At 45.8% G+C, this 26399-nt stretch overlaps 1 protein-coding gene across 1 annotated transcript in view; it reads right to left on the bottom strand.

Annotated features, from left to right (window-relative positions):
• The window catches only part of LOC146067235 (la-related protein 6-like), a 50636-nt gene extending 29489 nt beyond the window's left edge, over window positions 1-21147 (bottom strand). Inside the window, exon 1 of the mRNA XM_083179167.1 lies at window positions 21053-21147. Coding sequence (XP_083035293.1) covers window positions 21053-21070 — 18 coding nt within the window. The 5' untranslated portion in view covers window positions 21071-21147. The remainder of the gene's footprint in view (window positions 1-21052) is intronic.
• Window positions 21148-26399: the final 5252 nt, after the last annotated feature.

Here is a 26399-nt window from a genome sequence, read left to right as displayed (position 1 = left end):
ACTTTTACTGGACAACCCGACAAGGTGTCCTGTAACTCCATGAGAGCATTGAATATCGCCCTCAGTTCCAGTACATTTATGGAAAGGAGAGATTCTCGCTGGTTCCAACAACCCTGCAGACGATGGTGTAGGGCTACTGCCCCCCACCCCGTGAGGCTGGCATCGGTGGTGAGTACTATCCAGTCCCACACCGCGAAGCGACGACCCGGTGTCAAATTCTGTCTGAGTAGCCACCACGCTAGAGACGACCTTGTGAGTCTGGACAGCTGTACTCTTCGATGTAGATATAAGTGGGAGCCCGACCACTGGCTCAGCAGATCCAGCTGAAGCGTCCGGGAGTGGTATCGACCAAACTGTAAGGCTGGGAAGGCTGCTACCATCTTCCCTAGGAGGCGAACGCAAAGGAGAATCTGTACCTGTCTGCGTCGTAAGACCTGGCAAACTAGAGACCGAATGGATTCCACCTTGTCCTCCGGAAGAATCACTCGCTGACACCTTGTATCCAGAATTAGGCCCAGAAATTGTAGGCGTTGCGTCGGCGATAGCGAAGACTTTTGGTAATTTATGATCCAATCATGTTGGATTAGAAGTTGAATCACCTGGCAGGAATGTTCCCGTTGGATCTCCGGTGAAGACGCTTTTATCAGCAGGTCGTCTAGATACGCCACTACATTGATTCCCTGAAGCCTGAGGTGGGCCATCAGGACTGACAAGAGTTTTGTGAAAACTCGAGGGGCTGAGGACAAGCCAAATGGGAGGGCCCGAAACTGAAAGTGGTCGGGACCGACCGCAAATCTGAGAAAAGCCTGATGGGGAGGCCAGATGGGGACGTGAAGATACGCATCCTTTATATCGATGGATATCAAAAACTCCTGAGATTCTAGAGAAGCTATCACGGAGTGAATTGACTCCATCTTGAAGCGCTGATACTGCACGAACAAGTTCAGAGATTTGAGGTTGAGAATGGGTCTGACGGACCCGTCTGGCTTGGGGACCACAAAAAGGTTTGAGTAAAACCCTCGTCCTCTTTCCTTGTTCGGTACCGGCATGATCACTCGGGACAACAGGAGTTTTTGGATGGCAAGTTGAAGCTGTAGTCTCTTTTCGGGAGCATGAGGCAGACCTGTTCTGAAGAACCTTGCTGGAGGCTGGCCCGCAAACTGGATCTTGTAGCCCTCTGAAACAAGAGCTCGGGTCCAGGGATCTGAGGTTGTGGCTAACCACTGTTCCCGGAAATCCAGCAGACGGGCGCCGACCGGAGTCCCTCCCACCATTGGCGGCGAATAGTCATGCTGCCGGCTTCTCCTGGGGCTTAGGCTGCTGAAGTGAGCGGGAGGTGGGCTGTCCTCTTGTCTTGCCTCTATTTCCTCTGAAGGAGAATGAAGATCCTCTGCCCCGACCTCGAAAGGACTGCTGCAGACCAAAGGAATGGAAGGAAGGACCTGTATATTGGCGCCTCGCCGGAGGGGGAGCCGACGGCAAGAAAGTAGATTTCCCCCCTGTAGCCTGGGATATCCACCTGTCTAATTCCGGGCCAAATAACATGTCTCCATTGAAGGGAAGAGCTTCTACTGCTTTCTTAGACTCCACATCTGCCTGCCAAGAGAGCAACCAAAGAGCACGGCGCACAGCAATAGAGTTGTCCGAGATCCGTGTAGCAATCATGGAAATATCCTTTGAAGCATCAGCCAGAAAATCAGCTGACTCCTGGATATGCTCTGCAATCAATCTAAGGTCTTGGCGAGGGACACCCTCATCTAAGCCCTGAATTAATTGTGCAGCCCATTTGGAAATAGCCTTGGTCACCCAGGACGACACTACTGCCGGGCACAATTGCGTCCCCGCAGTAGCTTCCTGTCGGCAGGGTCCTTTAAAGTAGTCGCCCCCGGAACTGGCAGAACAGTCTTCTTGGATAGTCTGGAAACCGACGCATCTACCGAAGGAGGTGTTACCCATTTCGATAATGCTGCCGGCTGGAACGGGTACATACTAGAAAACCTTTTAGGTACCTGAAATCTTTTATCAGGATTTTGCCAGGCCAAAACCAATTGTTCCTTCCTAGGAAAAGGAAAAACCACGAGAGGTTTAGACTGTACCCCAAAAAGGTCCAACTCCTGAGGGACAGGATCCTCTGGGAAATTAAGGGCTTGTCTTACCGCGACTATGAGGGCCTCCACCCCTGCTGGTGGTCCCTCCTGCTCCGTTGCAGGGGGAGCATCATCATCCATGTCCGGCTGATCCAAATCCTGCAGAGGAAAAGCCTGGTCATCCTCAGAATCATCTGAGTCCTGCAGATTCGCTAATCTGCGCTTTGGTCGCGCTGCCTGGGTCCCTGGAGCTGCCATGCAAGCCACTAGGGAGTCCACAGACCTGGTTAACGTGGAGACCCATGCCGGCTGAGCCGAACGGGTTTCTGCTAACTCTGCCGACAATTTTGTCATAGCCCCTGCCAGGGACTCAGCCCACGGGGGATTAAACGGCCCCTGCCGCGAACCCAGACATGCCTCACAGGCAGTGGCCTTGCCATCCGCAGAGGTCTGAGAGAATTTTGATCCACATATGGAGCATAAGAAGGCCTTCTGAGAAGCCTTAGTGGCAGCCTTGCCCGTCATTGCAACAGTCATTACTCATAAGCAAAAGCCTGCTGCCTCCTAACCTTAAACAAGCATTACAGCCTGTTTTAACACTCGTGGCGATTTTTCAAGATGGCGCCCGCCACATTCGCGCTCAAGCCTGACGCGCCCGCCCTGCACCCCCTGCCGCCCGCACACTGCCCTGACCCCGGATAACCCAGCGCACGGCGAGCGGGAGCTATGAAGCGGCAGCGTGTGCAGTCTGAGCCAGCGCAGCGCTCAGAACGCCGCGCTGCTAAGGAGAATTTTAAGACTCACCCACTGGTGATCCCCGCAGACAGGCAGCAGAAACTCTGGTGTATGACGGTCCCTTTGGTGGAAGACCGCAGGAACACAATAAGTCTGGGCAGGTGCCTTTGATGAGGCCCTGACAGACGAGCTGGTCTTCCCCAGCGGCGCCAAGCTCCTAACCTCTGATATAAAAACGGAGGTAGGAGTAAATTTCAGCAAAAAAATGAAAAAGGGGCCTAAGGAAATAAATGGAACGCAGGAGAGAACTCCTGAGTGTCCAGCTCCCTAGGCACAATTTTTCTAACTCGGATTGTGGGGTATTAGATGGGAGGAGCCAGCTTCTTAAAGTTAGTGTGCCAGCTCCCAGCATCTCACCTCTAAAACCCACAGTAGAACGCCAGTGTCCCCTGCCGGATGTAAGAGAAATAGTCATATTCTAGGTTTCTTTCTTACTAGAGGAGACAAGTTCTCAAATAATCCCATTGTCATTTGGACTCTTTTCTGTATCTATACTTCTCTTTTTTAAAAGAGACCTAAGGTGCTGAACTAGTAATTAATACATTAATAACATTGTCAGGTCTGGGGTCTGTTGTGTTCCCGGCCCTGACCGTGGTGGACCAGTGGAGGGCGCTGTGTATCGGAAGGCTGGAGGCCTGATGAATGACATGCACAGAGGCAAGGCCTTGCGTACCAGAGTGTTGGCGGAGACCGTAAACAGAGGCGCGGAGTCTAACCTGCCAGCGGTATTCACCAGGGACCCCCGCAAGGGGATATGGACTTCGCTGCGTCTGACAGGCAGGTCGCGGCCCTCTGCCCTGGCCCTCTGGACGTAGGCTGTGAGTAGTAATGACACTGGAGACACAAGTAGGTGGAATAGTCTCTGGGAGGCTCAGTGTGAAAGTGTCAACACTGATGTCGACAGCAGGGTCGATGGGATCACTCAACTGCACGGTGGTAATTGCAGGAGGCTTCTGGAGATGGTATGCCAGGTGAGGATGGAAACAGGAGTAGTTACTCGACTGCAGAGTGGAATGGCAGGAGTCTTCTGGAGATGACAAACCAGGTAGTAACGGCAGAATCTGCGAGAGGTACACGGGGAGACCGGATAACCAGGAGCCTTTGGAAACAGCTGAACACAGGAGGTACTGAGGTCAGATGAACACAAATTCAAGGCAATGACTGAAAGTTAGAGGCCAGAATATATCCCCCTCGCTGAGTACTGATTGGCTAGCTGCAGCAGCACCAATCAGTACAGGGGAAGAGTGAGCACACCTGAGAGGTATGCAGGTGTGTGGGTCAGAGGTTACCCTGGCTGAACAGCAGGATTGGATCCTCTGGTCAGCTGAGCGCAAGTGTCATGGCGGCGCCCATGACGCGCGGAGTCCAGCGTGCCGGCATGTCGATTACACGGGTCAGCACCAGCCACACATGGGACATCCTGCCAGACACTGACAGCGACCAGAGGCCTTACTCTCAACACTGACCACTGGGAAGGTAATGGACGTGGTCTCAGACGGCTTGGACGGGTTCTCTTCATGGAATACTTTGAGTAAACGGGGGGCATGCACATCTTCTGCATCTGCCCAACTCCTCTCCTCAGGACCGTATCCTCTCCAATCAATAAGATACTGGAGACGCCCATACCTCCGACGAGAATCAATAATTTTGTTTATCTCGAATTCTACTCCCCTGCTGGTTCGAACTTTGGGTAATGATGGTGAAGAAGTATGGAAGCGATTCAGGATGAGAGGACGTAACAAAGAGATGTGGAATGAGTTGGGAATGCGTAAAGATTTGGGTAACTTCAATTTATATGCCACAGGATTGATCTTTTGTAGAACCGTGTAAGGACCGATAAATCTGGGAGCAAATTTCATAGAGGGAACTCTCAGTCTGAGATTCCGTGTAGAAAGCCAAACTCTATCCCCGGGACGCAACTCAGGAACAGCTCTCCTCTTGCAATCTGCAAAGAATTTGTACCTTGTTGAAGCTTTCTTGATGTTAGAATGAATCTCTCGCCAGATTTGAGAGAAATGGTTAACGGCTGCTGTGGCTGCAGGTACATCTATAGCAGGTAAATCTTCAAAATTGGGGACCCGGGGATTTTGTCCATAGACTATAAAGAAAGGGGAATGACCAGTGGTAGTGTGGTACCTGAAGTTATGAGCAAATTCTGCCCACGGGAGGAGTTTCGACCAGTCATCTTGAGAGGATGATATATAAAGACGTAGGAAGGTCTCCAGATCCTGGTTCACCCTTTCTGTCTGACCGTTGGACTGGGGATGATAGCCTGAGGAAAACTTTAATTTGATTTGGAATGCATCAGACAGGGCTCTCCAAAACCGTGCTACAAATTGTACCCCACGATCGGACACAATTTCGTTAGGCAAGCCATGACTTTTGAAGATATGTTGTACAAACAGCTGATCCAGACTGGGAGCGGACGGTAGCCCGGGTAACGGGATGAATCGGGCCATCTTGGAAAATCTGTCAACTATTACCCATATGGTGTTATACTCTTGAGATTTGGGTAAGTCGCAGATAAAGTCCATTGAAATGTGAGTCCAGGGATGAGATGGAATGGACAGAGGATGGAGCTGGCCGGCTGGAGCTTGTCGGGACACTTTGTGCTGTGCACACTCTGGACATGAAGCCACAAACTCTTTCACTTCCTTGCCGATTTGCGGCCACCAATAGGATCTCTGAAGAATTTTTAATGTACCTTGGGCGCCAGGATGCCCAGAGAATAACGACTTGTGTGCCCAGGAGAGAAGTTTCTGACGCAGTTCAGTGGGGACGAAGAGGAGGCACAGGCGACACTTGAGTGGGAGCAAAGGCGATGGGGTCAAGAATGGGCCGATTCTCCTGCAGGTCAGAATCCTCTTGCATGGAACGAGATAAAGCATCCGCTTTCACATTCTGAGTGCCTGGACGGTATAATAACTTGAAAGAGAAACGAGAGAAAAACAAGGACCAACGAGCCTGTCGAGGATTCATACACTGGGCAGACTGGAGGTACAACAGGTTTTTATGATCTGTGAAGATCGTCACGGGGAACTTGGCACCTTCTAAAAGATATCTCCATTCTTCGAGAGATAATTTGATGGCCAATAATTCTTGGTCTCCAATGGAGTAATTTCTTTCTGCTGGAAGAAACTTGCGAGAGAAGAACCCACAGGGGTGGAGTTTTTCATCATTGTTCTTTTGGGATAGTACAGCACCGACTCCTATGTGAGAGGCATCTACCTCAAGAAAAAAGGGTTTGTCGACATCAGGCTGGGACAGGATAGGAGCAGTGACAAAGGCTTGTTTTAAAAACTGGAAGGCTGCGACGGCTTCTGGAGGCCAGCTGGCTGGATTAGCCCCTTTCTTGGTGAGTGCGGTGATGGGTGCAATCAACGTGGAGAAGCCTCGAATGAATTTCCTATAGTAGTTGGAAAACCCTATAAAGCGTTGGACTGCTTTGAGGGAAGTGGGATGTGATCACCCATTAATAGCCTCCAACTTCTCTGGATCCATACGTAAGTCGAAACCAGAAATGATGTAACCCAGGAAGGGCACGGAAGGAACTTCAAAGGTACATTTGGAAATCTTGCCATACAGTTTGTTTCGGCGAAGACGAGACAATACTTCCTTGACCTGAGTTTGATGAGAGGATAAGTCTTTTGAAAAAATGAGGATGTCATCGAGGTATACCACAAGACAAACGTAGAGCATGTCCCTGAAGACCTCATTTACAAATTGCTGGAATACTGCGGGGGCATTACAAAGGCCGAAAGGCATTACCAGATACTCGTAGTGACCATACCGGGTGTTAAATGCGGTCTTCCACTCGTCACCTTCACGAATTCTTATCAAGTTGTATGCCCCACGGAGATCCAATTTGGTGAAAACTCGGGCACCTCTTACTCGGTCAAAAAGTTCGGTAATTAAAGGAAGCGGGTAACTATTCTTGACTGTGATATTGTTTAAACCTCGGTAGTCAATGCACGGGCGAAGGCCTCCATCTTTTTTCTTTACGAAAAAGAAACCTGCGCCTGCTGGGGAACTTGAGCGCCGGATGAAACCTTTCTGAAGATTCTCTTGTATGTATGTAGACATAGCTTGGGTCTCAGGAACGGACAATGGATAAGTTCGACCTTTAGGAGGGAATTTCCCTGGGAGGAGGTCAATTTTACAGTCCCAATTACGATGAGGAGGAAGAGTATCAGCAGACTGCTCGCAGAACACATCAGCGAATTCACTGTAGACTTCAGGGAGCCCAGGAAGAATTTTTACATTGGCTGAACGAGTGGGTACCACTGACTTGATACACTGCTGTTGGCAATGAGAACTCCATTGCTCGATCTGTAGCGTCTTCCAATTGATGTTGGGATTATGAAGACGAAACCAGGGAAGACCGAGGACGATTTCATAAGAAGATTTGGGAATGACGAGAAATTTGATCTGCTCCCGATGCAGCATGCCGACTCTAAGGGTGAGGAGGCTGGTACAGAAACGAACCTCACTGCCTGGGATTCTGCTGCCGTCAACTGCTGTAACAGCTAGGTGTGGAACTAATGGTTCCATTGGAATCTTCAGTTTAGTTACCAGGTCTTGAGAAATAAAATTCACGGCCGAACCGGAATCTGCCAAGGCGGTGCTAGAATGGGCACCGGCAGGGGTATCCAAAGATACGGGCAAAACAAAGTCATTTTCTGGGGGAGATTTCACCACTTGACCCAACCTGACTCCTCCCTTACAGGTTAGGCTCGGTCGTTTCCCGAACGCTCGGGACAATTATTAATGAAATGACTAGGAGCAGCACAATATATGCACAGACGATTGCGCTGCCTACGGGTACGTTCTTCGGGAGTCAGTGGTGATCTACCCACTTGCATTGGTTCTTCACGCGTAGGAGACTCAGAACGAATCTTGGGAGAAACTTTGGGAATTAACTTCTTGTGTTTTTCTAGTCCTCTCTCACGAAGACGTAGATCAATCTTGACACATAGGGATACAAGATCTTCCAATTGGTCAGGAAGATCGCGAGATGCCAGCTCATCTTTAATCCGGTCAGAGACTCCTAACCAGAAGGCAGCTGTCAGGGCTTCATTGTTCCACTGTAATTCAGAAGCAAGAGTTTGAAAGTGGATTACATATTGCCCCATGGGGCGGGACCCTTGCTTAATCTGGAGGATGTCGGTAGCTGCTGACACGGGTCGACCTGGCAAGTCGAATATGCGGCGGAAGGTCTGGATGAATTGGTCATAGTCTGCCAGCAGAGGATCCGCTCTTTCCCATAAGGGTGATACCCACTTCAGGGCAGAACCAGTCAATAACGACACCATGTATGCAATTTTAATTCTGGCCGTAGGAAAGTTCTGAGGGATCAATTCAAACTGAATTTGGCACTGGTTGATAAACCCTCTGCAGGTCTTGGGGTCACCATCGTATTTGGTGGGTGCTGGCAGGTGAAGACGGGAAGGTAGGGCTGGTGTTGCTGACCCTACAGGAGAGGTTGACACAGAAGTCGACAGGGACTGTTGCAGGGTGTCCAACCGACTGGACACATCCTGTAGGAATTTAATCACCTGCTGCTGAGTGGCTTCTTGGGTCTCCATTCTGGCAGCAACATTTTGAAGAACCGCTGGTCCCACACTTGGGTCTTGAGCCGAGTCCATCGGCCTTGAATTTACTGTCAGGTCTGGGGTCTGTTGTGTTCCCGGCCCTGACCGTGGTGGACCAGTGGAGGGCGCTGTGTATCGGAAGGCTGGAGGCCTGATGAATGACATGCACAGAGGCAAGGCCTTGCGTACCAGAGTGTTGGCGGAGACCGTAAACAGAGGCGCGGAGTCTAACCTGCCAGCGGTATTCACCAGGGACCCCCGCAAGGGGATATGGACTTCGCTGCGTCTGACAGGCAGGTCGCGGCCCTCTGCCCTGGCCCTCTGGACGTAGGCTGTGAGTAGTAATGACACTGGAGACACGGGTAGGTGGAATAGTCTCTGGGAGGCTCAGTGTGAAAGTGTCAACACTGATGTCGACAGCAGGGTCGATGGGATCACTCAACTGCACGGTGGTAATTGCAGGAGGCTTCTGGAGATGGTATGCCAGGTGAGGATGGAAACAGGAGTAGTTACTCGACTGCAAAGTGGAATGGCAGGAGTCTTCTGGAGATGACAAACCAGGTAGTAACGGCAGAATCTGCGAGAGGTACACGGGGAGACCGGATAACCAGGAGCCTTTGGAAACAGCTGAACACAGGAGGTACTGAGGTCAGATGAACACAAATTCAAGGCGATGACTGAAAGTTAGAGGCCGGAATATATCCCCCTCGCTGAGTACTGATTGGCTAGCTGCAGCAGCACCAATCAGTACAGGGGAAGAGTGAGCACACCTGAGAGGTATGCAGGTGTGTGGGTCAGAGGTTACCCTGGCTGAACAGCGGGATTGGATCCTCTGGTCAGCTGAGCGCAAGTGTCATGGCGGCGCCCATGACGCGCGGAGTCCAGCGTGCCGGCATGTCGATTACACGGGTCAGCACCAGCCACACATGGGACATCCTGCCAGACACTGACAGCGACCAGAGGCCTTACTCTCAACACTGACCACCGGGAAGGTAATGGACGTGGTCTCAGACGGGGCTGAGACCCACGGTTTGTGACAAACATGAGCTATTAAAAAGGTTGCCAACCAAAAGCTAAAAACACAGCAGTGCTCTATTCACCAATCTATTAAAAAAAAAATGTACAAAAATATGGGAGATAACACTGTGGTTAAAAAAATAAATAAAAAGGAAACAATGTATATAATGCTATCCACAAAAAATAAAAATAAACTGTACATTAGAATATCATACCTTTAAATGTATGTGTTCAACACAATTTAAAATCATGAGACCCTCCTGCCAACAAGCCACATATAAAATATTCCAAATTCGGTCCTCATTAAGGGATCATTACCATTCCTGCACAAATAGTAATTGGCAGTAAATTTAGGATGGTGAGGTTGAAAACATTGGAAATATGGTTGTGAAGCTATTGGGCAGTATTCAATGACTAAATTTGGCTTGTGATGCGAATACTGTTTAGGATTCGCTGCACTGTCGCCGTGTTCCAGAGGGCTGGAGCCTCCGCTGGCAGCCCTCCCTATCCCAGTATTCAATGCCGCAGGGGCTCGCTGGGACCCAGGCAGCACAAGCTGCCCCCCAGGAGAACCAGCAGGGGACCGGGTAGGGAGCCACTAGCACTGCTATATATGAATATGTAAAGAGCGGCTCCCGGCCCCCTGCTGGCTGTTATGTGTAAAAAAATAAAAAAAAAAATAGCATGCCCCTTCACATAATAAAATTACTGATTTTATGACACCAAATTGATTTTTAAAAAATCCTTTAATTTTAAAATTCACATTCCACTTCACCATAAAAAAAGATGGCGATTGCTACACAGTGACACATGGTGAAAATCACTCTGTATTCAATGAGAAGATGGCGAATTGCTTTCTCTCACGGTGAATCATATTGAAAAACCACAGCGAATTGCGGAGACTATCAGACGGCGAATTGTCCATCAGTCACTGTTTGCAGACAGTGAAAAGTGCACGTTGAATAGGGGGATTCACTTTCTTACACAAAAAAAAAAAATCACCTTCCAATGCAAAAATAGCACAAATTCACCATGAAATATGGCGAATTGGCCTCATTGAATGCTGCCCATTGACTGAATGGAGTGCAAAGTGCCAGTTTTAAGAAAAAAAAAAAAATCTAGAAAAATGTGGCCCTCAAAAAATAAGTGTGTGTTTCACAGTCATATAAACTACACCATCATACACTTTCCTAAAAGCCCTGGTTAGAAGAGAATCTGTTACCTATTCAAAACAGAGGCATTTATTTTGTAAGCTGAACCAATATTTTTGAAATGTAACACATCAGGTCACTAGAGGGGCTGTGCAATGCTATCGTGAGGGCCCCTACACACAATGCGATTTTGGGGCATTTTCTAAGCAATCTAGTGAAAATGTCCCTAAATCACTGTGTGTGTGTGTGTGTGTGTGTGTGTGTGTGTGTGTGTGTGTGTGTGTGTGTGTGTGTGTGTGTGTGTGTGTGTGTGTGTGTGTGTGTGTGTGTGTGTGTGTGTGTGTGTGTGTGTGTATATATATATATATATATATATATATATATATATATATATATATATATATATATATATATATATATATATATATATATATATATATATATATATATATATTGGGGGGGGGGGGGGGGGGGGCACCAGAAACCCTAGTTCCGGCCCTGCAGAGCACAGTAGGAGATAGTGGAATATCTCTCCCTGTGTTCAAAAAATCTCTACAACAGATATTGTAAGTGGTATTTAATACAATGTTTCAGGGGTATAGAGTATGGATAATAAATTAACTGTGTTGAAACCTGACACTATTACAGAAATAACGGTATATTCCAATAGGATTCCTGGTAAATACCAGTAAAAATATAGGGAAAATGCCGCTGGTTTAATGGATAGTAATTTCTTTGTAAGGAATATACACATATGTATCTGCGGTGCCTCCCAATGAGAAAGAACAGTCAAGAGTGACAAATGGTGGGAATGCAACCCCCACCGGTTTAGGGACTGCTACTTCTTGTATAGGGTAACCAAGGGTTTTTACAAGCATACCTCCCAACTTCTGTGCTGAGCGTCCGAAAAGGGGACGGGGCGTATGCAAATGAGGGCGTGGCTTATGCTAATTAGCCGCAACCTCATTTTCATACGAGAACAGACGCTGTGCGCACGCACAGCGTCTATTCTATTAGATTGGGGGTCTCCCAACTGCCACCCCCCGCAGCGGGACAATGCCTGCCGCGGGTGGGACAGCGGGACAGGACTCGAAAATCATGACTGTCCCGCTGTAATCGTGACAGTTGGGAGGTATGTACAAGTGAGCGAGTGCCCTTTTCCTGAATATTGGGGTAGAAATTGAAGGTTTTACTTCTGTCCCTTTTCCTGACAGGAAACCCCCCCCTGTTGATAGTATCAGTGCAGGGTGTTTCCCTTTAGTACTGGGGATGAGTGAATACCAGTGAAAGAGCCGTGATAGGCTAAATAAAATGAGAAGAAAGCTTAGCCTCTTATATTTCAGAGCACACTGGTGCTCCCCACTTGCCCTTAGGTATTGGTGAACTATTTATTCACTACCTTGTCTGGTACCGTGAAGTAATGTTTCCTTCGATTTCCCCTCAACATTCCTACTGTACCTCCAGTTTCTTATCTCAAGTAAAACGTCTAAACAAAATGTATATATAGAAGTACCTACATCTGCATTTGTTCTTCATGTCCTGTTCGGGCACATGCGAGGGTAGTTAAAATATGGAACTCTTCTAGTAGAGGTGGTTTTGGCAGACACAATAAATACATTTAAAATAAGGTGGGACAAGTATTTATTAGGAAATAACCTCCAGGGGTACAACCAATAAACAAAAGGTAGCATTTCTTAACCAAAGGAAACGCTGGGCGTCCTCATGCCAACGCAGGCGGGAAGCTCCCTGCCAGGTCAGAGGACATCAGACACCCGCCCAGTTCTCGGAAATGGACGCTGCAAGTCCAAGTCAGCCCAGACTGACTTTGATTTGCGAGCAGACGTAGATATTAGCATGGTAGCGGGGTGAGTATTTGCACACCCGGGGGGCGGCATTACAAAGTTCACTAAACAGCGAATTACTGCTGCTTAGTGAGCCAACCAGAATGACCCCCATTGCCAGATTAGTTCTGTACACGTGCAGCAAGGTGATATGCAGTGAATCAATTAATTAATCCAAAACAATGAACCGAGACCCTTTATTAAACTCCTAATAAATTAACTACATATAAAAAGGTTTCAGAATATTTAAAGTGTATTAGTCTCTTGTGGCAAGGCTGCGTTCGTGTGATAAGAGATAAGCTGCATGGACCACTCTTGATTGTTCTACAGATTAAAAATAAAAATCTACTGACACCAGGCAGCAAGAACGCCAATCTCTTCATATCTGGGAAGCGTCTTAATTTAATTAAGATCCTGCTGTTCAATTTTATTCATAAAAAGAGCCCCATGTTAGTGTACATTTGTAGGTCAGTGTTAACATCTGAATGTTATATAATAAAGCAGCAGCGGAACTTTTGATTGGTTAGCCCAGGAGCAACAATATAATTTGGGCCCCATTCTTACCCAAGTTCATAATATGGCAGTGGCCCACACAGCAGCGGGCCCCCGGTTCAATGCCCCTTCTGCACCAATGGCAGTTCCGACCTATAATGAAGGCTATTTAAAAAATTCACTCCTTCACTCATTCTTCCCACCATTTGTCATTTTGCAAATAACTATACGATAGTAACAGAAGTGTTATTCTGCTTATATTAACCCACAGGATTAGAAGCATTTGATCAAAAAAAAAGGGATTGTTAAATGCACAGAGACAGTATTTTTGGCCTGATCAAAGTGCAATACCAACATGGTAGCATTGGAGTCTAAAGCATGAACCAGAACGTACAGTAAGTCTTTTCTATGAATAAAAAGCTTTTTGCAGTGCATACTGTATGATCAGACACTTTATGGCAGGGGTTTGTATAAAATTTAGAATTGAAATTAACTTTTTTTCTTTGTAGATTAATGGCACTGGAAACAGACATCCATATTATTCAGTGAGTGTGGCATAGCTTTCAGACTGTGGGGGCGATTCTCTAACACAGAAATGCAGTAAAAACCCCGTTATCGGGTTTTTACCGCATTTCTGTATGCTCTGTCCCCCCTCCGCAGTGTCAACGCTGCGGAGGGAATAGCCAGCAAAATCTGGTGATTCCCTGCAGAAGCCTATGGGCTTCTTACCGCAGCGCTGTGTGAGGGATCTGTCACTGATCCCTCCCAGCATGCATGCCATGCGGGAGGGACAAAAATAATTTGATGGTTGACAACCATGGAATAATTTTGCATGCGCTCGCAGATTTAAGACACCTCTGTGGTGTCATAGGTCTGGGGGTGCCTTGTATGGGAAGTAGGCAGGCAGGTGACATCAGCTGCCCACCCCCCATACCTGCGTCATGGAGGTATCAGCATGGGAATGCCCAGCGTTTTCATGCTATGAAACACTGGGTGTTCCCATGGGCGTTCCCATACCTGCTCGCACCAAGCTGTTGCACATGCGCATAATGGTATATCGCTCACCATCCGGTGCAGTACATAAACCCTAACATTCATTTCTAGGGACAGCAGAAGTGCCCAATCAACCATACACACTGAGTGATGAAGGCAATTTGTCTTTCCGAAACAGCATTGCTCCAGTGTGTACCCAGCTTAAATCCGAATAGTACTTCTGATGGTTTGCGGAAGGGGGGGGGGGGGGGGAGTGTGCCGGCGCTGTCTGCTTCAATAAATTATACTCAACGGTTTGAAAATGTATACATTTTATTTTACCATATTAATCTAAACATACTTTTCAATAAAACACAACTATGTATGCATACATCAATAATAAAAATTGGGAATAATAAAAGAAGATTCACTTGGAGCTGTAGAATAGCAATGCTTTAGGTTTTGGTATATAGCAATATTGCACAGTGAAAAGTCTAGGACTCCATAATAAGATATATTGTTACCATCCTTGTTAGTGTTGCCTGGATAAGGGATTGATCCAGGAAAGGTGACTCCAGAATGTCCTTGTCTTGATGGAAAAGGCTCCCTATTTGGCGATGTCCTCTTGTTTGCTGGATTAGGAATATGGCGTCTATCCCAGATGAAGGTCCAGTTTAGAAGGAGGCTCTTATCGTCGTCGGGAGTAGGACTGGTCACTTGTGGAGTGGATGGGGGGGGGTCCAGATATAAAAATTAAACAGGCTCAACGCGTTTCCCCGGCTGTGTCAGTGGCCGGCTTCCTCAGGAGCACTTTTCCATCAAGACAAGGACATTCTAGAGTCACCTTTCCTGGATCAATCCCTAATCCAGGCAACACTAACAAGGATGGTAACAATATATCTTATTATGGAGTCCTAGACTTTTCCCTGTGCAATATTGCTATATACCAAAACCTACAGCATTGCTATTCTACAGCTCCAAGTGAATCTTCTTTTATTATTCCCAATTTTTATTATTGATGTATGCATACATAGTTGTGTTTTATTGAAAAGTATGTTTAGATTAATATGGTAAAATAAAATTTATACATTTTCAAACCGTTGAGTATAATTTATTGAAGCAGACAGCGCCGGCACACTCCCCCCCTTCCTCCTACGATTTTTTGGGCTTGACAACCCAGTGCCGGCTGCTTAGTGATAGCGCACCACTCAAAATTCCCTTTCTGATGGTTTGCGACTGAAGCCAGGGAGATCGTGTCCAAATACAGTAGAGGAACTGTGCCACTAGAAATCGGGACAGTTGGGAGACATAGCATAAAGTTGCTGATATTACCATGTCAAAAGGTGTCCACCTTATAATCAGCCCTAATATGCCAGAACAGAGTTTACTAGGAAATTATCAACACTCAATTCAAACTGTCAGTAGAAAATCTGAGGCATATAAATCCTCTCTTAGTGATAACAGTATGTGAGAGGTTGTGGGTAAAATTCCAACCATGGCTGTAACCAGTGGAGGCTCCAGAGTGGGGGCTGCAGCATAGTTCGAAATTCAAATAGGGGAGGCACAGCAACTGCCACCAACTGCCATTCAAAACTGAATCACTGGCAGTGGGTGTGGCGCCCAGTGTTGCAAGTAAGGGGGTACGGCGTGGTACGGAGTACCTGTAAGAAATATGTTGCAGGTACTCAGTACCACTTATCCCTGATCCACTGTCATTTCTATTTTCATTTTAAGTCTAAATATAATGCATCCGCAGCCCGCCCACCCAGCGTTATGATTGGTGCTGTATGCAGCTACCAGCTACTGCTGATTTAGCCTGTCACACTGACAGGCATCAACAGCGCCGACAGCATGAAGAGCAGGCTCCACTATTGTAAGCACAAGCTGGCTGGCTCTCCCCCAAGCAAGAGCCAACCCACCCCCAGTCATTCCCTGTTTCCTGTGTCCACGCCTCTATTGTCATTTAGTCACTCCTCTAGCTTTGTGTGACCACGCCCCCTGATGACACATGACCATGCCCATTTTTGGTGGAGGCTATCAGTACCACAAGAAAAAAATTCTACTTGCACCACTGGTGGTGCCCCTATTTGAATTTTGTACTGTGCTGCAGCCCCTTCTCTGGAGACGCTACTGGCTTTAACTTTGTGGAGTTTGTATATTCTTCTTGTGCTTTCATGGGTTTCCTCAGGGTACTTCAGTTTCCTTCCAAAGTTTAAAACTATAGGAATCATTTTTTGGGAGCCAATTAATCTAACTCTAGTGTGTCTGTGCTTGAACATGTGTTTAGGGCAGACTAGATGGGCCAAGTGGTTCTTATATATATGTCATCAGATTCTATGTGGTAACTTTACTGAAGCTTCTAAAATTAAAAGAGGTCATTCTGCCCATAGCACCCAATCAGATTCTATCATTTTCTAGGATGCAATAGAAAAATCATACTGCTTTCACACTGCAAAACCTGCTTTGTCCCGGTTTTTGAAACTCTTCTTTAACCGGGTCAGAGCAAGTTTTACCCCTTTCACATTGCATAATATACCACCCATTCCCTGGTACCAGGCCCGTGACACCCCCCCCCCCCCGGTAGTAGTAGCGCTACTAGTTCCCATCCACCGCAGGGACCCCACTGCTGACTTCCCATTTGCAGAACGGACCACGCCGCACACTGCCCATTCGTCTGCAAATTACAGGGTTATAGCTGCAGTGTGAAAGGGGTATGATAGTATTCGATTGGTTTGCTTTGAGCAAAATCACCTCTTTTCATTTTAGAATCTTTAGAACCCTATATTTCTATGCTTAACTCTATGAGAGCCTCAAAAACAGCCGTTAAAAATGCCAGTACCACTCGGCTGTTTTTTAAGTGCAATATTTGATTAAACTTTAATTAATTGACTTGGCTGACTTTGTATTTATTTATACTAAAAGAAAAGTCGCTGTGAGCAATGCAGGCATTTTTAGCAGATATTTTGAGGATCAGTCACAGCAACGTTGACCCTCAAAGGGTTAAGAGTAAAAAAAAAACGTGCAAATTATGTATTCCGATTTGGTACTGTAACTTGGAAAATGTTTGTCATTTAAATATCCTAATATATATGAGAATATTTAAAGATTGATCACATTAATGTCTCAAAAATCCACGTTATGCTCGTACTGGACAGTTTTTGTGAGTGCATTCCTAGTCCTAGAGGGTACCATCATGGTATTCATTTTCCATCAGATGAATGTTGGATTGTGGACCAATACGCCCCCTTGTGCATACAAACAGAGTTACAGGATGTCTTTAGACCTGCAATACACTCTTGTCGGTTTAGTTTTCATACATGACACGACAGGGATGTTTAACTGAAAAAAGGAACCGCGAGAGACTGAAAGTGCCATTTGGGATTAGATCCATTGGAAAGGGACAGTTTATTTTATTGTTTTACACATTCATCGCTAGGATTTTTGACACTTTCTTTTCTTACTATAGAGAGAAATATGATGACGTTTAAGGGGTTGGATACCATTGCAAGGCACAGTATACTCTAGTTATGACAGTAAGGTATGGGTGACAGGCCAGCTTATTTTGTATGTTATTATCTGCAGAGTTTATCCTTGTAAATTGCTTCATAGACAATAAAAGTATCCACAACATCTGCTGGCTCAAATTCAGGACATACAGTACACAAATGTAATTATTCTACAATTATTGTTACACATGTTTGTGGACTTTTCAAATGAATTCTTAGGATTTTCTGGCTTCTACCCTTCATCCTTTTAAAAGTAGTTTTTTTAAAAAGGTACTGAGGGCAAAGCAAGAGGCAGAAATAGTTCTTACATATCATTTTGTAGATTAAAAATATTGTGAGAAAAAAAAAAAAAAAGAGTAGTAAAATTCCAGGCATTCCAAAAACTAGATCCCAACACCTGGATGGATGTATTTGTGTGATACATGTATGTTTCTGCCGGTATAATTATAGTCTTCTATAGTAACACCCTGTGCTGCAATTCCCCAAAAACTAACGCCATGCCCTGACAAGCAGAATTCTAAATCTAGTACAACAGGATTCCTTGGGGCTTAAAAGCGACAGAATATGAAAATACCTCTTGAATATTATGCAAACATGGAATTTCTATATTACAGAAATACTAATTGTAAGCTGGAAGAAAATGTACCAATACTTAGCACATGCTCTATGGTACTAGAGAATATACTTTTTAGTGCAGAGAAAACATTTTAATGGAGCACGGACAGCAAAAGTAGTACTGTATACATCAGGCATCATATGCTAAGGATATGACCTCACATACCACAAGGTAACCTGTATGTGCCACAGTTAACAATCGGTAGCCAGCAAATATACAGAAGGCCCTCTCAAAGACAAATCATCAGATAATATGCATTAGATTGACATTGGGAAGGTCGACATTTTTTCTTTTTTTTTTTTTGCGCCAACATGTGCCGACAGATGGAATTTCATGCCCTACCATCCACTAGAGCATGAAGGGAGAATTTAATAGTCAAAGCACTGCGCCCGAAAAATGGCGAGCGCAGCAACATGGACACGTTCATGTTGACTGTGTCAACATTTGGGACAAAAAAAAAAGTGAATAACCCATGTCGCTCTTTTGACTGTCGACCTTCCCAATGTCGATATAATACAGGTCGACCTTCTTGTGGTCAACCATAATGATCCACACCCTTTTATCACAGTCTGAAATGGGATTAAGAGTTGTACACCAAATGGGTGTCCTTCTGTGCACGTGTATACTGCACTGACTGGATGCCTTGTCGCAGGCTTCCATTGCAGAGTCTATAAAATACAAAACTGTAAGTTATAAGAAGATAGAAATTCTCAAAAATTTATTTTCTGGTAAAGAAGAAAAAATGCTTAATTTGCAAAACACAGAATTTTATAACTGTGCTGAACTGGTTTCAATAGCCGTATACTGTAGATACCACTGCTGTCCCTGCGAAAGATTTCTGAAAGAAGTTTCCTCATGTTTTGAATGAGAAATCTGTAACAGGAGTCCCTGTGAGAAAAGGCAAATAGAGCATCCCTAAATCCAGTGCTTAAAGTGGACCTGGTGAGGTGGTGGAACTCACTCAACCACCGCATCCCCCCATGTCACAGCCAGAGTGGGTGTTAGGGTCTTCAGCATCCCCCTGCAAGCTTTAAATGTATGGCCTATCCCATGCACCCATCAAAAGAATAATTCTGGCCATATAATACCACCTTTAATTCAAATGATGCTCCATAGTGCAAGACAACCCAAACTTCCCGCAAAAATTTAGGGCATGGTTTTGTGGGACAGGTGACTATGCACAATGTAATGCCCATTACACATTATGCCACAACCGTAATGCCCATACAGAATGCAATACACGTTAATGTCCATTACATATTATGCCACATAAGTGCAGCTTACCTACATGCTCATTGCCAGGGGTTACATGCGCAGTGCTCAAGATCGAGCCCACTGCCTACACTAGTGAGGACCCCAGGAGAAATATTAAACATCTCCAAAGTGTATAAATCCCCACAGCAGTCATTGCAGATGCTTTGCTTACAGCCAGCGGAAGACTGGCTGCTTTCTTCAGTATCCGGTCACATGGTGGAGGGACACTCTGCCATTGTGTGCTGAGTGACACCCAGCCAGGAGAGAGATCCGGCGGGGAGACGCATGGGGACCCGGCGGCGGACTGACAATAGCGCAGACAGGGCAGCCACATACATCATCATCCTCCGTCACTCTCAGCCAGCCACAGACACTTAAGCCGCATATGTCATCACCCTCTGTCTCAGCCGGGGGGGAGGGATTAAGTTAATTAAAATTATACCATGCAGCTCTGAGACAGCCTGGTTCCCCAGCTTTCTCCTTTAGCGATGCACTGCAGGCAGGGACAGACAGGGGCAAAGTGAGCGGACAGAGGCTGAACCGTTCCCTCTCCAAAATGGAACTGACGGAATGCAGTTCTGCCCCACTTTAACCCATGCCTAAATCATGGTTGCCTACCAGACCCTCTCCTTCAGGGAGAAAATGCTGCATTCCTGGACTTCCCTGGTAATGTTTGATTGCCATCACCTGTGAGGAGCTAGGTGTTTCACCACAGGTGATGGCCATCATACATTACCAGTGAAGGCCAGGAACAGAGCATTTACTCCCTGAAGGAGAGGGTCAGGTAGGCAACCATGATTTACAGTAACTTATCACTACAACAAGTACAAGTCACAAGTGAAGCACAACTATATTTGTACACATGTTAAAATGTTCTTTAGATATCAAAACTTCTACCGATTCATTTGGAGCAGGAGGTATTGTTCCTTGCAAAATTAGGACATAATAAATAGTTTTGAAAATTAGATAATAGTGAAAGTGTGACCGCAATTCAGTTTCAGGTTTACTTAAATTAGGAAAATGCATAGAGGCCATCTGCTAGCTAACCAGAGAGAACATGTAAATCTGAAAGATCATACAATACATAAAGGCCCTGAAACAGTCCCACAGAATATTGATAGTAAAGGCCCCCAATACTGTACATTAGCAAATCACCTATACGTTTTTTTTTTTGCAGGTTCTGAGATTTGTTTCCAAATTTACAAGGATTCTCCAATCCACGCCCATTTAATAATCTGAATTGATTTTTGGCCTGAATCTGCAATCCCCATTGCAGACTTATTTGGACAATCGCATGCAAAATGCTGAATTTCCCTAAATGATTACTGATGTATGGAGGCCTTAACAAGTATCATTTACCAAAATGTACTACAAGACCTTATATTATGTTGAGTCATTATATAGAGCATAGTTTCAACTTTTGGACCATTAAAGAAAAAAAAAAAAACACACACACAACTACCAAACAAGTTCCTGACATTTAGCTTATAAGTCTGAATCTGCAAACCTTTAATGAATACGACTAGCTTTATTATAAATGCTGCAAGATGCGGGTGTACTCACAAGCCACATAACCTGCTGTAGATGACAAACACTTTCAGTCAGTTACAATATTGCTAGCATGTGACTACTTTGTACACCTACAGACACCTATGGTTTGTTTCTTTAATTATAATTTGTAGTCACAGTTTTAGAGGAAAACAAATGTATTGCAGATTGCTAAAACTCACCAACAGCAGCTTTACCATTTCCTCACCACCCAAACAAGTTATTCGTTTTCTCACTGAAAGAAAACCCTGCAGGCTTTCATTACCTATCTTATCAATTTAGGTCATTTGAATGACTAATTCCCAGCACATGAATCCCTGTCAATTATTTTAAAGACACACAGACATCTGAATCTGGCCATATACATTATCTATCCAACTAGTGGACTGCTTGGAAATAAAAATATTGTAATGTATGGGAACCAATGACACGCAACTTTTATTTTCCAAATGCTGGACAACGTATTGAACCAATTGCCTGAATGACCATTTTGTCAGTTTTCCAGTATTTGGAAGCAAATATATTACCAGATCTTCGTTCCAATCAGCCAACTAGTTGAACATTTGAACAGAAAATCTGGGTACACACCTAAAGATTTATCTGTCCAATTTGTTTGGTGGCAACAAAAATCTGGTAATGTATGGGAGTATATGACAATCAATAATTTGCTCCCAAACACTGGAAAATAGACATAAACAATTATTTAGATAAATGTGTTAAATTATGCAAAATTAACCAAATTGTCTGAATGACCATTGTCTGTTTTCCAGTGTTTAGGATGGAATGGTTGATTGACATTTGCTGGTTTGAAGTCAGCCAGCCACAGAACCTGTGTAATTAATTAGTATCCCAGTTTAAATGGATAGCAAGGTAAGCCTAGCAATAAAGGTGCCCATACACGTGACAATTATTGTATACAATATGTATACTGTAATTCGAATAATACTGCCTTTTACACCGCCGCAAAACCCTGGGTCTTCCGTGGGTCAGACCCGGGTCAGCGGCGGTGTAAATGGAACATGCCGTGTCCCTTTACGCTTGGACTTTCCGCAGGTTGGACGGGGAGGGCACAGACAGCCTGCGCTGCTGTCTGCTATATTCTGCGGCTGAAGCAGAGGAGGTAAATGGATGCCTGTGTGCGGCATCCATTTACCTCCCGGACGACAGCTGAGGGGTGCACGGGGGCTGGGGGCAGCCCAGCAGCTTACCTTGGTGCTGGGCTGTCCCCAGCACGTTGATCAGCGGTCCTGACGCTTGGCGATGATGTCATCTCCAAGCGCCACCTCCGTCTACACTGCGGGTGGGCACCACAGTGTAAACGTATAAATCCCGGATCCGGCTTGGATCCTTCTTCCAAATGACGGGATTTTTGGTGTAAAAGGGGTATAAGGTAGAGAGGAACTGTGTGTGCTGTTCGGGTCAGCAGTTTTTCATAACTTAAGGTGCCCATACACGTTACAATTATTGTATACAATATCGCATCTCGGTTTTGCGATAAGATGTGCTGCACATACTTTTTGTACTAGATCTCATCTCATCTCAAGATTTTCACTGACCGTGAACCACTTTCCACAGTAGGAGAAATCAGAAGACAGGTGGTGGCTGGCAATGATACGGCTGTGTAAATTAGCACTCATCGCCCAGCAATACACTCTGGGCAAGTTTGAACTGAAAGCAGCTTTAAACACTAAAAGTGAACTGCTTTCAGCCTTTAGTCACATAGTAATGTCCCATTATTCCATTCTAGAGTGGCACTCCACATTATATCCTACTGTACTGCCCACACATGAATTTTATCCGCAAGGGATAAATTTACCAAAGCTTCTAAAAATGAAAAGAAGTGATGATGCCTATAGCAACCAATGAGATTATTGGGTACTTGTGTATTGGGTATGCGCTCTGTGACACATAATTTTTTAGTGGCTGCCTGGTGTATATTGGGTATGTTCTCTGTGACAAATATTTTTTAGGGGGTGCCCTGTGTACAGTATATTGTGTACTCTCTGTGACATATAATTACAGGGGGTGCCCTGTGTGTATTAGGTACGTTTTATTTGACACATCATTTATTTATATCACTACAGAAAAATAATGGAGAACAAAATCTTGGAGGATAAAATAAGGAAAGTGTCAGCAGCACTGACTTGTGCTCAGCTGTGGCGCCTTACGCAACAGGGTTGTCCGGTGCCCTGAGAAGGGTGTCCCGGGTACTTCCGCCCGGTGGTGCTGGGTCTCGCGGCGTCACTTCCTCCCAGCCGGGACCTAGTACTCCTGGCCGGCCAGGGGGACGCCAATTAAGGGGACACATAGGCCGCGTCACCCGGCGGTTGCTTAGCAACCAGGGGACGCCAGGTGGTGCACGCTAGGCCGGCTGTTAGGAATGAATAATTACACCAGGGGGCGGCTGATTGGCTGGGCTATCCCTCTTAAGGGACCTGGCCCAGCTCAGCCCCGCTGGTGATATTGCTTGGAGCAGAGTGTTTTCATGCTCTCTCCTGTCCAGTCCTGTCCTGCCTTGGTCTGTCCAGGTCCTGTCAGTCCTGGTCCTGTCAGAGTCTTGTCTTATAAGATTTACAAGAGCATTCCAGATCAACCACTATTTCACGAAACAATATCGATGTGGCACAAAATGTATGAACTCCCTGAAGTGGAGTCATTTTACTTCACATTGCTACTCTTAATTGTTGTATTTTGTATGTTGAGCTCTTTAATAATTCACTGTTTATTTAATGCAGCCAGTGGATTTCTGGGGGAAAGACAATGATTTGCTGCAGACAATAGTATGATTTCTCTTCTGGATAATCAGTCTCTGCTCTCGTTATGGGACCCACAACAGTAGAGAATACAGTTTTCCTGAACCCTGTGATCTGTGTCTTCTTATCTCCACTGCATGAGTACAGTATGTTTGAGCTGTGGTTAAATGTGTAATTAGTCATCTTTAACTAAACACATTAAAAAACAATACAACAAGGTTGTTCTAAGGCTCCCATACACTACACGATATGGGCCCATTTTCACCCGATCCTGGTGGATCGGGCCAAGAAATCGGGTGAAATTGCCCAAATTGCGTAGTGTATGACATCCGATCTGATCCGAGGTGCAGTCCCGTGTGCATCAGATCAGATCCGAAGGTCGGACGATCTACACATGATAAATCTTATGTGCCGCCTTCAGTGAGGCAGGGAGCGGGGACGGAGAGCAGGGTCCGGGGGGAGCTGCAGGAGAGGTAGTGGCAGAGTCTGGGTCTGTGGCGGGGATCAGGGACCGGAGAGCAGAGTCTGGTCCCTGCGGCGAACGGCGGGAGAATAGAAAAAAATCATACACCGTGTGAATGCTCTAGAGGGCCCATTCATTAAGGATCACATTTACAATGCGATCTGGGTGGAATATTACCACCCAGGATCGCATTTTAATATGGGACCCTACCGCAGGGATGTATCATTTTGCACATGGACAGGGCTCCAAAATGAGCCCGTCCCTGCGATGCACCCAGCAGCAGTGCAGTCAGTAGCCCATGGGCTATCGCCATCTCAGAATGGCGGTAGCTCCGGGACCTGAAGCAATGCTGCCTGATTGATACATTGGGCGGATTTGCATCCCCATAGTAAGCTATGGGGGATGCGGCCACCAGTGGCGATACATTCAAGTGATAATAAATATTTGCACCTAACTCCCAAAAAGGGAGTTTATGGGGATTTAGCAATAAATATTGAATGATAAATGGTCCCCTATTTCATCTGGAGTTTAAGGGAAATTGTTGACAATAACATATTATTTGTACATCATATAGTGTGTACTTAGCTTTAGATTATCCTTAATTTACAGTAGTTGAATGCAGTTTTGTTTCATATAAATTAGTGGAAGCTCACTCATAGGACTCTAGGGGGCGATGTTTACCAGGTTATTTTGTAGGACCAGAGTCACAGGCACAGCAGATAGTTGCATGTGACTGCAGATCGTTTTATTTATAATCTAGACAAAAAATATATGCCCAACCTTTTCTAAATAAACTAGAAGAATCCTTCTTTAACAAGGTGTCAGCACTTGACACCACAAATGCATCACATACTGTACATTCTCTGCTCACAAATTTTTCATAGGCTTCATATACTAGTAATCACTAAGTATAGGCCAAAGCTAGGGCTGACTCGGGTGGTGAAATTTTTGACTGCCCAGAGATCTAATGCTGCCCATACATATGTCAGATATTGCATGCAATCATTCGATTTCGGCCACATCTGGCTGATAAATCGAATGATTGCATGCATTTTTAAGCTGACATTCGACGCGATGCGCAGGCACGCCATCGAATGTTGCATCGATAAATATTATGAGCTGCACATAATATTTATCTAATTGCATGAGCAATCGCATGTGGTTTTTAACCACATGCGATTGCTCGAATGCAATCAGCTGCAGGAGTGGGGCAGGGATGGGTACCGGAGTCAGCGGTGACGGAAAAGGAGCGGGAGCCGGTACCTTAGTGGGAGCGGGGCAGGGATGGAGACCGGAGGCGGCGGACGAGGAGCAGGAGCCGGTACCTTAGCGGGAGCGGGGCAGGGATGGGGACCGGAGCCGGCGGCGGAGGATGAGGAGCTGGAGCCGGTACCTTAGCGGGAGCTGGAGATCAGAGCGGTAGAGCTTTCAGGCGGCAGGACTCGGCGGCAGCAGCAGATGACTTGAAAAAACTGGACGGCCCTCTGATTGGCTGAGGCCGCTGAGAGAGCTCTCCCAACCAATCAGTGGCCGCCTGAATGTGAGGCCGCTGATTGGCTGAGAGAGGTCTCAGCGGCCTCGGGCAATCAGAGGGCCGTCCAGTATTTCAAAGTAATATGCTGCAGCTGCTGAGTCCCGCCGCCTGACAGCTCCGTACTGACAGCGCTGTACTACCCCAGCCAGGTAGTACCCCGCAGCACCCGATGTCCATTGCAGATGGCATGCGACATTGGGTGCTGCAATGGGCACCACTTGATGCGATCAGATGCTATGGGACATCACATTGCGATGTCGCATTGCATCTGATTGCATAAGTGTATGGGCAGCATAAAAGTATTTCTGTTCAGACTTGAGTCTCATTCCCAGGAAATATCATTACAGTATGCAAAAATTCCAAAATCTGGAAAAATAAAATTCCAACATATACTGATCCGAAGCCTTTTGGAGATGGGAGACTTTTTAGTTGAAGTAACTTTTATTACTACAACTAAATATTCTGCACACCTCCCACCAGCTATAAGATGTTGTGTTTAAAGATCTCCGGGTTTGGTTTTCTGTAAACCAAACCCACCTGAATTTGGCATATCCATGTATTTCCAAGCTTGGGCTCAGGATTTGTCGCCAGTCTAAGATTCCAAAATGAGGCAGAACAATTTTAATGTGTGCTTTCGGTCACTGCTGTGACTGTCAGACAGACAGTAAAGGGTTGTGAGCTGCAAGACTGTCCTGAAAGACCCTTGCATCTTTCGAGTGCTGCACTGATGTGTCTGGATTCTGAGTTATGGGGAAAGCAAAAGAATTGTCAAAGGATCT

The sequence above is a fragment of the Crinia signifera genome, chromosome 1, assembly GCF_055691185.1.
Source record: "Crinia signifera chromosome 1, ASM5569118v1, whole genome shotgun sequence".
In the NCBI taxonomy this organism is placed as follows: Eukaryota; Metazoa; Chordata; class Amphibia; order Anura; family Myobatrachidae; genus Crinia; species Crinia signifera.
Note: the sequence above shows the minus strand (reverse complement) of the source record. Positions and strands in the feature narration are given on the sequence as shown.